Raw genomic sequence first — 16,584 nt, 5'->3', positions numbered from 1 at the left:
GCTACTACTGGCACCAATCGGTGCAGCTACAATGAATCGAGCATTGCAGGTTATTCTGATATATCTAGGAGGCAATGACCTGGCAGGCCTGAAAGGCGATTCTGAGAATCAAGAAAAATATCGCATAGAACTCAGTTTTATTCCCTAAGGCAAGGATTATATTGTTGGATATTTACAGGAAGTTCTCAGAATTAAGACTCATTTGGTTCCTGAAAACCGTGTCTTGAGTTGAAATGTAAGTTGAAACTGACTGTACCAGAAAAACAATGTTTTACACAACTTTGAAAGATAAGGTAATAATTTTCCATGCTTAAGGCTACTGGAAGAGCATTCCATATTAGTGCACCTGCACTTGTACAATCTCTTTGTTCAGATATCATGCAGAGATGAGTGAGGAGGTCAGACCTGAAGCTGAAGGACACAGAAACCAGGAAAATAAAAGGGTCAACTAGGAGATCTCTACATTTGTTTACCTCTTAGGTGGTGCAGTCTTGAGACGTCAGTTTCTACAGGCTATCCAGGACTTTACAGAATGAAGGGGGTCCACCTCTCAGAGATGGGCATGGATGTTTTAATGAGTGCCTATCAGTAAGCAACTAAGGTAGCCTTGCATGGCTGAGGTAGAGTGCAGAAAGAACCAGTAAACACCACGGTTCTTTCTTCTTGGTTGCTGCTGCAATATTGGACCGGTTTCCGGTGTGTTTTTTTTGGACCTTCCCTGTTATGAGGTAGAGTGCAGGTCATGGTGAAACTGGGGGCAAGCAAGGTTGCTGCCCCATCTCCAGTTCTTGGTGGGAAATTCATGATTCCAGGTTTGGATTGACAGTGGCATATCTCTGACTGACTGGAAATTGAAAAAGGCATTAGTCAACATCCACGAATAATAGGGCAGAATAGAATTCAAAGTTTGTGCAGCTGAAACTTAGCACTAGAAAGAATGTAGCCAGATCTCTCTGGCAGGTTGTTTGTCCAGTGAGGTGCAAGCATGACAGCAGCTGGGTCGGACTGGCAGGCTGCAAATGCAAAACATTAGAAACCGTAGTGGCAAAGCAAGCATTACATAGCGGGTTGGTCTAGTAGGTTGAAAGCAGTGAGGCCAGTTGCGAGCGAGTAATTCGGGCAAAGACTGATCACATGGCAGACTAAGTTTATAATGTTACATAAGCCAAACCTGGAGAGTTAGTTAGAATGCCTAAGATGTATATGTTTTTTAATATCTCAAATAAAGCTGCAGCCATTTTATTTTCTACTAAAATTGCCTCACGACTCTCAACTGCATGCAGTGGGAGTGGGGAAGGGAAGGAGTGAAGGGAATCTGGGCCAGTTTGAACAGTCTACGGTGTGCTTACATTATGCTTTTTCTGTCTACGCCATGAAGGAAAAATCTCAAACTGCACAGGTGAAAGAAGAAAACTCCTATGTGATATTATTTTCATGAAAAATTACATAAGACATACAAGATCTTCATCACAAATTTCATGAGATTTGGAATCCACTCTTAAAAGTGTGTGGCAATAGTCAGGACGTAAAGGAAAAAAGCATATAACTATATCGATCTATCTATCTATATATCACAAAAAATCCCTATGTGGAGTGGCCTTACTACCCCTCCTTGATCTTTGCGGGACCAGGCTAGATGCCTGGTCCACCTTAATTCCCCACAGTTGGAGAGCGCTCTATGGACAGGACCCTGCTGTTTCAGGAAGAGTCCTATGGGTGGGCCCCAGCAGGGGAGATTAAGAGACAGAGCCCAACTGGGATCAGCAGATTAGGCCCAGGTCTCCAGGAGAAGGCAGCTCCTGTATACATTGCAAAGGTGAATCCTGTATGTGGATGGTGATTGTTACTATGATTACTGCTGAAAGTATGCAACTATGCTGTGATTTCATGTGCACTGCTAAAAGTACTCAAAGAAGCCTTGATTGCTCATTTACCATGTCACATATGGTATCAATTCAGAGATTTTTTTCTACACAAGGCACAGAGAAAACGCAAGTCTCCAGGGGAGATAAGAAAAGAAAGTAGAGAAGAAAGAAAGCTTGTTTTGTGAGTGGCCTGCCAGAAGCAGTTTGGAGACAAAGCAATGCTGCAGTGTGTACCAGTTCAAACTCACATAAAAGATGTCCAATATATTGCTTTGAAAACTTTTTTCTATTTTTTAAGAGGGACAAAACCTCTACCTTTAAGGAATCAATACATACACAGAGAAATTTACTGAAAAAAATTTTTAAAGGAGGAAATGGAATGTTTCATAAATTTACAATGCATTACTGGCTTGTAATGCTATGTGCTCTTTTTAATCACGAACCTTCCACCTCCAACCTTATAATATTTTTTTGTGAACTCAAAGTGCGCTGAAAAATTCTTTTTTAAAAAATTATTGACAATTAGAGTGTGAAATAGACTCATTGAAGATGGAACTTATAATTCCACTTGGTGTTGCTTACTGCCAGTGATAAAACCGACTTATAAACTACTAGGTTTGAACTCCACCCGACAAGGCCTTGTTTCTGACCGTGATGGGTCTTTCTTCAGGGGATGTCAACAATAATCATAAATAGTCGGAATTACTTATCTTGAATTAAGTTTGCTGTTGCTGGCATTTTTTTAAATCCTCTTGTTGCTTTGAGTCTTCCACGCTTTCCGTCCTCTATAGAGCTGAAAGTTAACAGCTTTTCAGGCTGTTGATGAAACTTCCACGAGACTGTATTTCCAACACTCTGATTTCCAAAAAGAGTTTCTTTAAAGTTGTCGCGAACTAACATGCTTCGCTTTATTACTTCATCGTGTATCTTTCGCTCTCCAAAACGTGAGCGTTTTGGAGAGCGAAATGCATTACAAGCCAGTAATGCATTGTAAATTTATGAAACATTCCATTTCCTCCTTTAAATTTTTTTTCAGTAAATTTCTCTGTAGACCAAGGTAGAGGTTTTGTCCCTCTTAAAAAATAGAAAAAAATTTTCAAAGCAATATATTGGACATCTTTTATGTGAGTTTGAATTGATATTGATGAATAAGTGTCCATTATAAGATATTATTTGGGGTGCATAGGTTTATTGGTTTGTCGCAGTGTGTACCAGAGCACTGAAGAGTTTAAAAGTAATTGGGGCTCAGGGAGCACACCAAAGTAAAACAGAGTACAGAGTATTGGAGTGCACAGAGCACTGAGGACTGTGAAAGACTGTAGTTCAGGGAGGACCACAAAACCTTACCGTTTAAAAATAATTTCAGTGCAGTGAGAAAATTGGTTAATGGGCCTGGCTGTAGGGACAACCATAGGAGTTTCAGGAACTGAATAGGCTAAGAAGACTAGATTCATCTGAGAGAGAGAAACAAAGTAAGCAAGTTAAACTGGAAAAGCAGGATTTTTTTTGCCTTTTTAAACCTTTGCTCAGAGAAAAAAAAAAGAGGGAACAATTGGTACAGAGAGACTGGGCTTGAACCGGGTGTAGCCCTGCAGAACTGAAGCTGCCAGAGTTGACTGTGTGTGTGTGTGTGTGTGTATGGGAGCAGGCTGTAGCTCTATATAGTTAAAGGATTGCAGCTGCAAGAGAAACCTGGAGTGCAGCCAGTGAGTGCACTGCAGGATAGGATAAGGGAAAAAAGCCAGAGTACTTGAAAGAAGTGAACAACCACGTACTTTTGCGTGGTAGGAGTTCCCTCTTCTCAAAAGCCAACAGGAAGGAAATCCTGACGCTGGAGGTATGGCAGCTAGAGAAGCAAGCCAAGATAGAGGAGCCAGAGAATCCACTCCCAAAAGTTCAGGACAGGCAGAGGAGTCAATGCCTACAGCTGCTGGATGAAATAGAAGGAATTCTGACAGAGAAAGACCAAGTGCTGAGCGAGGGGTGGCAATCTGTTGGGGAGATCACAGTGTTAAAAAGAAGGAAGACAGAGAGCCTGAGGGCAAGAGCAGGCACAGTGGGGTGCAAGAAGAGTGAATGAAAGTTGGTGATTGAACATGTAGTGACTGAGTTTGAGATTCAAGAGAGCTCATGAGGGAGCTTTACAGACTGCCCAGAACAGGGTAGTACAGAGTGGCCTATGAAAGGCATCACGGCAGAGAGGTGATGCAAAAGGGCCAATGAAAGGCGCTAGAGAGGAGACAGCAAAAGGCACTATAGAGCGCCCAGAGGGAGGCACTGTAGGTGCCCAAACACAACCACTGCAGAATGGTAGGAGGGAGGTGCTGCGAGTGGAGATGGCACAGATGAGTCAGAAAATACTGTGGTAACAATTGAAAAAAAGAGGAAGTCTGAAAGAGGGCCAGTTATACAATCATTGGAAAAAAAAAATCACAGGAACACCCAAGTAAAGTCCAGAGAGTCCTGCTGGAGAATTGAAACCTAGAGCTGCATATGGACTCATGTGAAGGACTGAGATTGTCACTGGGTGAGGGGCATAGTAGATGATAGTGGTAGTTGTGGTATTTGGGGTGACTCTAGTGAAAAGAGGGGAGCATGATCCTATAGCCACAACCAAGAGTTTACCTGGCAGAAGTGAAGCCATTTCTCTGGTTGGGATCCAGGGTGAGTGAAGACGCTTGTCCTAGTGACTCAAGCTGAGGGGGAAGATATGTGAAGGAGTGGCTTTACTACCCTTCCTTAACCTCGGCAGGACCCAGCTGGGGAGGTTAAGAGGCAGAGCCCAGCTGGGATCAGCAGACCAGGCTCAGTTCTCCAGGAAAAGGCAGCTCTTGTATACTTTGCTGACCTAAGGTGAATCCTGTATGAGAATTGGCGCTTGTTACTGTGATTACTGCTGAAGGTAAGCAGATATACTGAGATTTCATGTGCACTGTAAATAAAAGTACTCAAGCCTTGATCGCTCATTTACCGTGCCACACCCTATATTACTTATAGTATAACATGCAACTGTTAGGGAAAGAAGAGTCTTGCATTTTTATTTACCTTGTTACATATCATTAAACAATTTTTTTTCCAAAAATGACACAAACAATTCACACTCTACATTTATGAGACTCCAATAAATCATGGCTAAAACAATTTCCTCCACTAAAACCAAATTCTTCAAGATGACATTCACATTGGCCCATACCCTTTTCTCCCCCTAGATCAATAAACCCTTTTTTACCTTTATTTCCATATTAATATACAGAGTGCACCGTTTTCACATTTCATATTACAATATCATTAATTCATCCAATTACAACTCTGCAGCTTTCTTTTACTTAAATCCTTTTCACCTTTGTATTCACAAGAACATCTACAATCAACATCTTAGAAAATGCCTGATTTGTATACAATATCATCAGCTTATCCTACAGCAACTGTTCAGTTTTTAACTTTCTCCTTATATTTATTCTACAGTCTTCTTATAGGACTGTGCAATTCTCCACGCTCCATACAGCATTGAATTGTTTGTGTTAATAAAAATAATTTTTTTTGAGGGAGCTGCTCCTGTTCCACTGCAATAGTAATCTGTTGTTCTCTCTCCCTAAGATCAGCTTATTCTTTTATTGTTTGCTGTTCTGAATAAAAGGATTTTTCTCCTCAAGCTGCAGGTTTTCCCTCTTCCTGATGGCTATGCCTCTCTATGAAGCCCGGTATTCCTCTGGCCGAGTCACTGTGCAGACCAGGCAGGCTGTAGTGATCATTTTCTGCTGTCATATTTCTAATGTCACATTGTTTTGCTACCTTCAGATCGTCAGACGCTATCAGCCCCGAGGTCTCTTCCATGATCCACACCCATCAATCTTTCATCCTCCATCACTTAAAGCTCCTTTGAATTACCACACCCTGCACTTCTTGGCAATGAATCCCAGCTGCCCGACCTTTCAACCACTCCTCAAACTTTCTTAAAATGATTCTCATTCTCTCTGCTCCTTCCGGCATTTCCATTCTGTTGCAGATCTTAGCGACATCCGCAAAAACAAAAGACAAAACTTCAGGTCCCAGCACTCCTGTCCTCAGAGAGGGTTCCATTTCCCGCTGCTCGCTGTCATCTGCCAGTCTCTAATCCATTCACCACCTTGGGACCCAGAGGCAGGAGGCAAGATGGGGGATAGGGAGCAGTAAGTGGGGGAAGGACGATGCTGGGCAAGGGAAGAGAGAGGAAGGGGGATGCCGTACAGGCATCCCCGTTGAAGGGGGGAGTGCTGCGAGAGTCGCCATGATAGGAGGGATTTGGCTTGCTGGGATTAAGGAGAAGCGAGACAGAGGCACTGGGAGCCGGGGGAAGACACAACTCTTCTGAACCTGCTTCCCTTTCCCCGGTGCGTAAAAGTGGAAGGTGGAGGTCGCCCTGATCCAGTACTTTTTTTACTTTAGAAAATTACCGTTGAAGATGTGTAGGGAGAGGCGGCGGGAGGAGGGAGAAAGCAGACAGTAGCGATAGAGGAGAAGGTGCACTGGACAGGAGGAGAGAGGGGATACACTGGGGGAAGAGGGAAAGGAGAGAGGGAGAAGGGAAAGGAAAAGGAGGGATATTGGGATAAATGAGAGGAAGAAAGGTGTAAAGACGAGAGGAGATGCTAGAAGAAGGGAAGGAGTGAGAGGAGACGGGTGGGTGTGCAAAGAGAAGGGGAGATCCTGGATGGAGAGAAGGAGAGGAGGAGATGTGGGGAGGAAGAGGAGGAAGAGGAGGAGGGAAAACATCATTAACATTCACTGATTCTGAAATGTTGTGGTCCCTTCTCATAAAATGTTTGGGGTCTGAACCTCTCCTTGTAGGCCTCACTTCTCTATTTATCACTGACCTGGCTTCTGGGCACCAAGTAAACCCAGATTTACCCTGTAAAATGAGTGTCTATTTCCCCCCCATTGATTTTCTTCCATGTTTGATAAATTCCTGGGAAAAATAAAATCAAAGCGGAAACTGAGGGCTTCTAGGGATGTGGAAATGTTGTTTTAGTTAGGCCTTCCTCTCGCCTGGCCACTGAATTAGTCTCTGAAGTATGAGCTCTAAGTGCAGCTCTTCAGGGACAGACGGCAGGAGGAGGAAACATGAGACCTGCCCCTGCTGAAGAGGGGGACACTGCCAGAAAAGTCAGAGAGCAGACCAGGACGCCATCTCCCTGCCGCAGTGCAAACGACCAGGAATTCTTATTGGGGATTTCCCGACTATCAGTGAAAGGTCCTGCGCTAATGTGCTCTTGTGGAATAGAACTTAATAGTAGGAAACTGTGGGTAAAAAGGCGTTTTACCCATGGCAGCACTGAAAACTGCCCACCCGCAATGCAGGAAAATTCTCCGACCTGTACTACAATGTGCAAGTAATTCTACCCACATTGTTCAGACGTTGTGGTTTTTCCAATCAAAACATTCCCTGCATAGAAATCAGGTGCAAATCTCTGCAGGCAATTTTCTGGGTACAATAATCAAAGCAAAACTACCCAGGCGGTTTGCATCAATATGGGCAATAGTGTGTGCATTATGAATCCCGCACAGACTTTCCAATGAGGCTAAGAGTGAGTGCATTGTGAATCCCACGCAGACTTTCCAATGGGGATAAGAGTGAGCGCATTGTGAACCCCGCACAGACTTTCCAATGAGGATAAGAGTGAGCGCATTGTGAATCCCACGCAGACTTTCCAATGGGGATAAGAGTGAGCGCATTGTGAACCCCGCACATACTTTTCAATGGGGATAAGAGTGAGCGCATTGTGAATCCCACGCAGACTTTCCAATGGGGATAAGAGTGAGCGCATTGTGAACCCCACACAGACTTTCCAATGGGGATAAGAGTGAGCGCATTGTGAATCCCACGCAGACTTTCCAATGGGGATAAGAGTGAGCGCATTGTGAACCCCGCACATACTTTCCAATGGGGATAAGAGTGAGCGCATTGTGAATCCCACGCAGACTTTCCAATGGGGATAAGAATGAGCGCATTGTGAACCCCGGACAGACTTTCCAATGGGGATAAGAGTGAGCGCATTGTGACCCCCGCACAGACTTTCCAATGGGGATAAGAGTGAGCGCATTGTGAACCCTGCACAGACTTTCCAATGAGGATAAGAGTGAGCGCATTGTGAACCCCGCACAGACTTTCCAATGGGGATAAGAGTGAGCGCATTGGGGCGGATTTTCAGAGCCCTGCTCGCCTAAATCCGCCCCAAACCGAGCGGATTTAGGCGAGCAGGGCCCTGCGCGCCGGTATGCCTACATTCAGGGGGTAATTTTCAAAGGAGTTACATGCATAAATGTAACTACTATTGTAGCAATTTTCAAAAGCCATTTACTCATGTAAAGTGCACTTATGCGAGTAAATCCTATGGACGATTCAATGGCATATATTGTAGCAATTTTCAAAAGCCCACTTACTCGAGTAAAGTGCATTTACATGCGTAAAACCCAGTTTTACGCATGTAAATGCTTTTTAAAATCAGACCCTCAAAGAGGCCTACCGGCGCGCGCAGACCCCGGGACTCGCGTAAGTCCCGGGGTTTTCGGAGGGGGGCGAGTCGGGGGCGGGCCCGGCCGTCGCGGCGTTTCGGGGGCGGGTACGGGGGCGGGTACGGGGGCGTGGCTACGGCCCGGGGCGGTCCGGGGGCGTGGCCGCGCCCTCCGTACCCGCCCCCAGGTCGCGTCCCGGCGCGCAGCAGGCCCGCTGGCGCGCGGGGATTTACTTCTCCCTCCGGGAGGCGTAAATCCCCGGAGAAAGGTAAGGGGGGGTGTAGACAGGGCCGGGCGGGTGGGTTAGGTAGAGGAAGGGAGGGGATGGTGAGGGGAGGGCGTTAGAGGATTCCCTCCGAGGCCGCTCCGATTTCGGAGCGGCCTTGGAGGGAACGGGGGTAGGCTGCGCGGCTCAGCGCGCGCCGGCTATACAAAGGGGCGGATTTTCAGAGCCCTGCTCGCCTAAATCCGCCCAAAACCGGGCGGATTTAGGCGAGCAGGGCCCTGCGCGCCGGTATGCCTACATTCAAAGAGGCCTACCGGCGCGCGCATTGTGAACCCCGCACAGACTTTCCAATGGGGATAAGAGTGAGCGCATTGTGAACCCCGCACAGACTTTCCAATGGGGATAAGAGTGAGCGCATTGTGACCCCCGCACAGACTTTCCAATGAGGATAAGAGTGAGCGCATTGTGACCCCCGCACAGACTTTCCAATGAGGATAAGAGTGAGCGCATTGTAACCCCCGCACAGACTTTCCAATGAGGATAAGAGTGAGCGCATTGTGAACCCCGCACAGACTTTCCAATGAGGATATGGGGATATGAGTGAGTGCATTGTGAACCCCGCACAGACTTTCCAATGAGGATAAGAGTGAGCGCATTGTGACCCCCGCACAGACTTTCCAAAGAGGATAAGAGTGAGCGCATTGTGAACCCCGCACAGACTTTCCAATGGGGATAAGAGTGAGCGCATTGTGAACCCTGCACAGACTTTCCAATGGGGATAAGAGTGAGCGCATTGTGAACCCCGCACAGACTTTCCAATGAGGATAAGAGTGAGCGCATTGTGACCCCCGCACAGACTTTCCAATGAGGATAAGAGTGAGCGCATTGTGAACCCCGCACAGACTTTCCAATGGGGATAAGAGTGAGCGCATTGTGAACCCCACACAGACTTTCCAATGAGGATAAGAGTGAGCGCATTGTGACCCCCGCACAGACTTTCCAATGGGGATAAGAGTGAGCGCATTGTGAACCCCGCACAGACTTTCCAATGAGGATAAGAGTGAGCGCAATGTGAACCCCGCACAGACTTTCCAATGAGGATAAGAGTGAGCGCATTGTGACCCCCGCACAGACTTTCCAATGAGGATAAGAGTGAGCGCATTGTGAACCCCGCACAGACTTTCCAATGGGGATAAGAGTGAGCGCATTGTGAACCCCGCACAGACTTTCCAATGAGGATAAGAATGAGCGCATTGTGAATCTCACACAGACTTTCCAATGGGGATAAGAGTGAGTGCATTGTGAACCCTGCACAGACTTTCCAATGGGGATAAGAGTGAGCGCATTGTGAACCCTGCACAGACTTTCCAATGGGGATAAGAGTGAGCGCATTGTGAACCCCGCACAGACTTTCCAATATGAATAAGTGTGTGCACAGTGAACTTCTCACAGACTTTCCAATGTGGATAAGAGTGCGTGCATTGTGAATCCCGCAAAGACATTGTAGTGCGGATAATTGTGCGTACGCTGTGAACCCCGTGCAGACTTTGTAAAATGGATAACAGAGCATGCGATGTGAACCCCACACAGACTTTCCAATGTGGATAAGAGTGCGTGCATTGTGAATCCCGCAAAGACTTTGTAATGTGAACAACAGTGTGTGTGATGTGAACCCCACGCAGTCTTTATAATGTGGGTTACAATGTGTGTGTTGTTAATCCTGCACAGATATTTTCGCCGCTCTGTGAGGGGAGTGGGGGCTGTTTTCAGATCTGCCAATTTATCCACATAAATGTTTTTGAAAATTGTGCCCCTAACAATTGCTTAACGAAGCACCATAATAATTCTTGTCAAGCCTTTCAGAGGGTACAACAAATAATTGTCTCTCGTCTTACGAAAGTAACCTACATTTTAATTTGTATTGCGTTTTTGTGTTTTATTATCTGTTGGCCAAGCACCAAGGAACACAGGAACCACATGTTCTGTCCTAGCGCTGGCATATTTAAACCTGGCTATTCCCACATAAGACACTCGGAAAGATGGTGGAACAGTTCCCAAGTCAGAGCTGTCAACAGAAAGGAGGTGATTTGTAACTGGGACATTAAATAGCAGGATTTTGAAAAGAGCAAGCTGGATGAGGACATGTGATGCCCAGCTCTAGCAATGCGCCCGGCAGCAGAATCTGAAACCACCTGCATCAGAATGAACGGAGCCCTGATTCCTTACAGTCCTGACGTCTGCCTCCTGATATCCCCTCAACAAGAAAAGGGTTCCTTTCCCCAGAGCTAATGGCTTTATCGTGCCTTTCGGCCTCAGAAAACCAACCATTTTCTCTCAATTCCACGTCCAACGGCATTAACAGAAAAGTATGCAATAACTAGGAGGATCCTTTTTAAATGTGACCAAAGCTACCCCCCCCCCCCCCCGATTATCCCAGTTTGTAACTCCTCCTCCCACAGAGGTTCCCACTAAGTGAACACAGAGAAGGAGGAGGAGATATGGCTCAACCTCAATCCCAAAAGAATAATGAACAGAAACTGAAAGAAAAATAGAACGCATTTACAAAATTCGGAAAGAAAGTCAGTTTATAAGAACCCGCCTTGCCAAACTGTACACGCTCTGCCAGTTTTCACCGCAAACTGAAGATGATCAGATGTAACCTGCGCAAACTCACCCACATAAAGTTACACCTGCTTTCTGCAGGATCTGACTCCTCCCTTCCCCCATGCCTTGGAATGCAGGCGCGTGCAAACCCTGCACGGCTTTAGGAGGAGCCAGTTACGCGCATAACCCTCTGTCTTATGCACCGAAATGGTTTCAAAAATGACCCCCAAAAGTGAGTGAGGGTAGTGTCACAACATGTTTCGTTTGTATATGGCACTGCCGCGTTAATACAGAGAATGCACCAGCATTTGAAAAAAAAAAAAAAAAAAAAGAGTCAAAATGATGAAAAACAGATGGGCTGCAGATAATAAAAAGCTAGGCAACACTGCTGACAGATAAATGTTCAGTTCTAGATGGAAAAAAGACCTAAAAATATCAGCGGCAGGATCCTGTTACTGGGGATGCTAAATATAACTGTTGGAAAAACCTGGGATAGTAGGCGTGAACGTCAGGAATTAGGGTGCTCCAGCGTGATGGGGGGGGGGGGGGGGGAGGGAGGGAGGAATTGTGACGCTGCCAAGAGGTTCAGACTGATACCACCTGTGTGCACAGTCAGCAGGGCTTGCGTCGGCACCAAACCAAGACTAAAATCTTTGAAAGCAAAGGCAGCTCGGTTCAGGTTGGGCTGCGTTGGACTGGTCCCAGCCTTTTGATTAACAGTTAGGACTGTCCGCCCATGCATCCACCACCTTCGATGTTTTGAAGCCTAATTTCCCCTAGGGGGACTAACTTCATAAGATCGCATATATCTGTGTATGTTTGTGTCTGTCTGTGCCCCCCACCCAAACAACACTTGGATCATTCAGCGAATTTCATACACATTTCCGTGGAGCATCCAGTGACTCCCCCTTGCTCACACTTTTCACATGTCCCTGACTCCCACAGGGTTTCATTTCTCGTAGTGAAACAGGCCAGTGCAGTTCAGCTAAATCTACCGGATGTCATTTTTATCCTGATTTTCTAAGATGCTATCCGTGGTCAGCATCTAATGCACCCTGTCTGTGGATCAATCACCCAGCTCAAGGGCAGAGAATAGGAGAGAAGCTCATGATTATTACGGGAGGGCACCTTTTAATTCATTCCCTTGTGTAAGTTTACCCAGACTATGCAGAAGTGTTCCTGAGGGCACAGCCAGGGCGAGTTTTCACTTACACGCACATTTTACAATTTTAAAAAGACTGTACGTATGCTTATATGGGGGTTAGACAAATTCTGAACAGTCACTGTAACTTATGAGAATACTTTGGTGGGATAACATTCAAAGCCAACGCAAGCATGTACGTTCCCTTTGAAAACTGCTGTAACTCATGCACGTATTTGCCAGCCTCCCAAGGTCCCAGTTCTGTTTTTCACAACCCCACCTCCATGTTATTGCAGTCGGGCTGACGAGTTTAGACTACAACGCCAGATTATTAGCCATCAGGGACGCCCCAGCTGCAGCCTGGCTTTTTCACAAACTGTCTCTTAGCACTGAAGAGGCTTTTCAACATGAGCCACTACAAAATGTATCAACCAACTCTCGGAAGTGAAAAGCAAGGGCTATAGAAAGTCAGTAATGTTGTGTAAACCGCCATATGCTCAGTCCTAAATAATGTGATTCTAAAGCAATCAGGAACAGGAAAGGTACATGAAGTCTATCCCTATGTGATATCTGCTTTATTTTGGGAGTGGAAAATATTGTGGATTTGTACAAAATCAATATTCTGTGTATTTGTCTAGTAGTCTGTACCACTCGTTATGCTGGTTGTGATGTCTAAATGTACAAGAATTCTAGGATCCATTTGCATACAATTAATACATTACCTTTACATCATAAACAAATCAATGCTCTCATGGCAAGTGAAAAAGGATGAGTTCATACAACCTCCAGCCACTTGGACAGCACCAACCAGGTACATATGGCAAGACAATTATCATTCTAACACACCACAAAAATTTGTGATGTGAAATCAATTCAGGTATTTAAAGAACAAAAGTATGCAAAGAACTGTGCATTTAATATAGCCAGTCAATACTTAGTATCTTGTCGTGAGCCATAAGCTCCTCCCAGTCGGCTGAAGATGAATGTACAATCTTTCCTTAATCTTCATATTAACTAGAGGTAAGTGTGAAGACAGTCCTTATATTTCCATAATGCTGGTTCATCCCATAGATCATTCACTATACTTAACACTGATGAATCCTCCCCTGACATGGGCCATGTTTCACCAGACGGCTTTCTCACGATGGCATATACAGACATACGTGGAAGACATTTACACTAACCACATGCACAATGCTCTTTGACAGTGAAAAAACAGAAAATCAAGAATTATGAAGCAAAAATGAAAATAACATGAGAGCCGAGCATATGATTGTTAATAAAATAAGCTTCTAAGTTTATGGCAGCACATGTCAGCTCATTATAACACAAGGCCATCTAGCTTCCAAGACCATGGGTTCAAAATGTGAACTATCTCATCAAGATGTCTACTAATTTATAAAGACTCTAGTTTACTAATAATGAGCTGACATGTGCTGCCATAAATTTAGAAGCTTATTTTATTAACACTCATATGCTCGGCTCTCATGTTATTTTCATTTTTGTTTCAGGATTCTTGGTTTTCTGTTCTTTTACTGTCAAAGAGCATTGTGCATGTGATTCGTGTAAATGTCTTCCACGTATGTCTGTATATGCCATCGTGAAAAAGCCGTCTGGTGAAACATGGCCCATGTTGGGGGAGGATTCATCAGTGTGAAGTATAGTGAGTGATCTATGGGATGAACCATCATTTTGGAAATACAAGGACTGTCTTCACACTTACCTCTAGTTAATGCAAAGGTCAAGGAGAGATTGTACATTCATCTTCAATAGACTGGGAAGAGCTTATGGCTCACAACAAGATACTAAGTATTGACTGTTTGGCTATATTAAAAGCATGATTGTTCTTTGAATACTTGAATTGATTTCACAATCCAAGCTTTTTTGGTGTGTTATGATTATAACTCCCTCCATATGTACCCGGTTGGTGCTATCAGTGTAACTGAAGGTTATATTAACTCATCCTTTTTCACTTGTCATGAAAGCATTGATTTGTTTATGATGTAAGTTGCATTTACTACTTGTATACAAATATTTAAGAAATTGTGAATCAAAACATGCATGTACATTTAATAATACTTATCCTGATCCTGTTAATTATACTGCTATATTCCACTGTACTATTGGGCTGTTATGTCTAGTCATCTTTTTATAGATCAACATTGCTCTGACATGAAGGTACCACTCATTGTGCTGGCCATTATATCTAGTCATCTTTTTATAGATCAACATTGCTCCATCATGAAGGTACCACTCGTTGTTCTGCCTTTATGTCTAATCATCTTTTTATAGATCAACGTTGGTCTGACATGAAGGTAATACATGTTGTGCTGGCCATTAAGTCTAGTCATCTTTTTATATATCAAGATTGCTCTGATATGAAGGTACCAATTGTTGTGCTGGCCATTAAGTCTATTCATCTTTTTATACATCAAGATTGCTCTGACATGAAGGTACCACTCGTTGTATTGGCCATTATGTCTAGTCATCTTTTTATAAGAACATAAGAACATGCCATACTGGATCAGACCAGGGGTCCATCAAGCCCAGCATCCTGTTTCCAACAGTGGCCAATCCAGGCCATAAGAACCTGGCAAGTACCCAAAAACTAAGTCTATTTCATGTTACCGTTGCTAGTAATAGCAGTGGCTATTTTCTAAGTCAACTTAATTAATAGCAGGTAATGGACTTCTCCAAGAACTTATCCAATCCTTTCTTAAACACAACTATACTAACTGCACTAACCACATCCTCTGGCAACAAATTCCAGAGTTTAATTGTACGTTGAGTGAAGAAGAACTTTCTCCGATTAGTTTTAAATGTGCCACATGCTAACTTCATGGAGTGCCCCCTAGTCTTTCTACTATTTGAAAGACTTAATATCCGATTCACATTTACCCGTTCTAGAATTCTCATGATTTAAACATCTCTATCACATCCCCCCTCAGCCGTCTCTTCTCCAAGCTGAAAAGTCCTAACCTCTTTAGTCTTTCCTCATAGGGGAGCTGTTCCATTCCCTTTATCATTTTGGTCGCCCTGTCATGAAGGCACCACTCATTTTGCTGCCTTTATGTCTAGTCATCTTTTTATAGATCAATGTTGCTCTGACATGATGGTACCAATTGTTGTGCTGACCATTATGTCTACTCTTCTTTTTATAGATCAGCGTTACTCTGACATAAAGGTAATACTTCTTGTGCTAGCTGTTATGTCTAGTCATCTTATTATAGAGAAATGTTGCTCTGACATGAAGGCACCAATCATTGTCTGGCTGTTATGTCTAGTCATCTTTATAGATCAGTGTTGCTCCGATGTGAATTTCAGATTACAAGTGAAGTGAATGAAACAAGCGTTTAGTGTGACTAGTTAAAGATGGGGCTGAAGGGTAAATATTAATCTACTGCTTCTTCATCACTGCTACAGTAGGATCCAGGAAAATCCCTTTCATGCAATATTTATGTGTCACGATATTTGATCACCTGGTCACGGCTCCCATCTCAAGGGAGCCAGAGGAATTTCCAGCTCACTGCAAAAGAGAAACATGCTCAGTAAGCTGGATCAGTACCTGATAATCCGAGGGCATGACAGGCCCGCCTGAGTTAGTGCCCGATGGTCCAAGGCGGGGTTTCTTATTGGGAGGGCCCTGATTGAGGCCAGAGTCTTGGCTGTGCTGGAGAGCAGCTGCGGTGCCCCCGCCTCCCGCGGTCCCATTGGTCTGGCTGCTGCTCTGCTGCTGCTGCTGAGCTGCCGCTTGCTGGTGCTGATTCTGCTGCTGCTGCTGTTGTTGATTCTACAGAAATAAAGCTTTGTCAATTCTTTGGCTTTTTAATATTTGCTCTTTTACTTCAAGAAACATCAGTAGCCCACTTTTGGGTTTTGCTCTTCAGAGCTGAGAAAACAAAGCTTCCTCCCTGGTTTTTATTTCCTTTACACTGCAACATGGTAGATGACAGCCGAAAAAGACCAAGAACCCACCAGTCTGCCCAGTTATTCCATCCATACTGCCATCGATACATCTCAGCTGACCACATTCAAGATGTCTCCCTATCCAGGGCAATATGTTTTGTGCTCCTCCTTTGCATGGCTACAAAGGGGTATTAGTAGACTGAGCAACAACCTTGCTAGTATTGCTGGCTATTAAAATGATTTGTAATTAGACATGAAAGAGGTGAGTGTGTGAGGGAAGTAAAGGGGATCTTGTATGTGGATCTACCCAAGGGTCAGCTCAAGGCAATCTACTGGCACTCCTTCCCCCA

General features: G+C 44.5%; 1 protein-coding gene across 1 annotated transcript in view; it reads right to left on the bottom strand.

The window, feature by feature from the left end:
* CDK19 (cyclin dependent kinase 19) overlaps positions 1 to 16,584 on the bottom strand; it is a 529,893-nt gene that overhangs the window by 19,827 nt on the left and 493,482 nt on the right. Inside the window, exon 12 of the mRNA XM_029595265.1 lies at positions 15,894 to 16,118. Within this exon, the coding sequence (XP_029451125.1) occupies positions 15,894 to 16,118 (225 nt within the window). The remainder of the gene's footprint in view (positions 1 to 15,893; positions 16,119 to 16,584) is intronic.

This window comes from Rhinatrema bivittatum, chromosome 3, assembly GCF_901001135.1.
Source record: "Rhinatrema bivittatum chromosome 3, aRhiBiv1.1, whole genome shotgun sequence".
In the NCBI taxonomy this organism is placed as follows: Eukaryota; Metazoa; Chordata; class Amphibia; order Gymnophiona; family Rhinatrematidae; genus Rhinatrema; species Rhinatrema bivittatum.
Note: the sequence above shows the minus strand (reverse complement) of the source record. Positions and strands in the feature narration are given on the sequence as shown.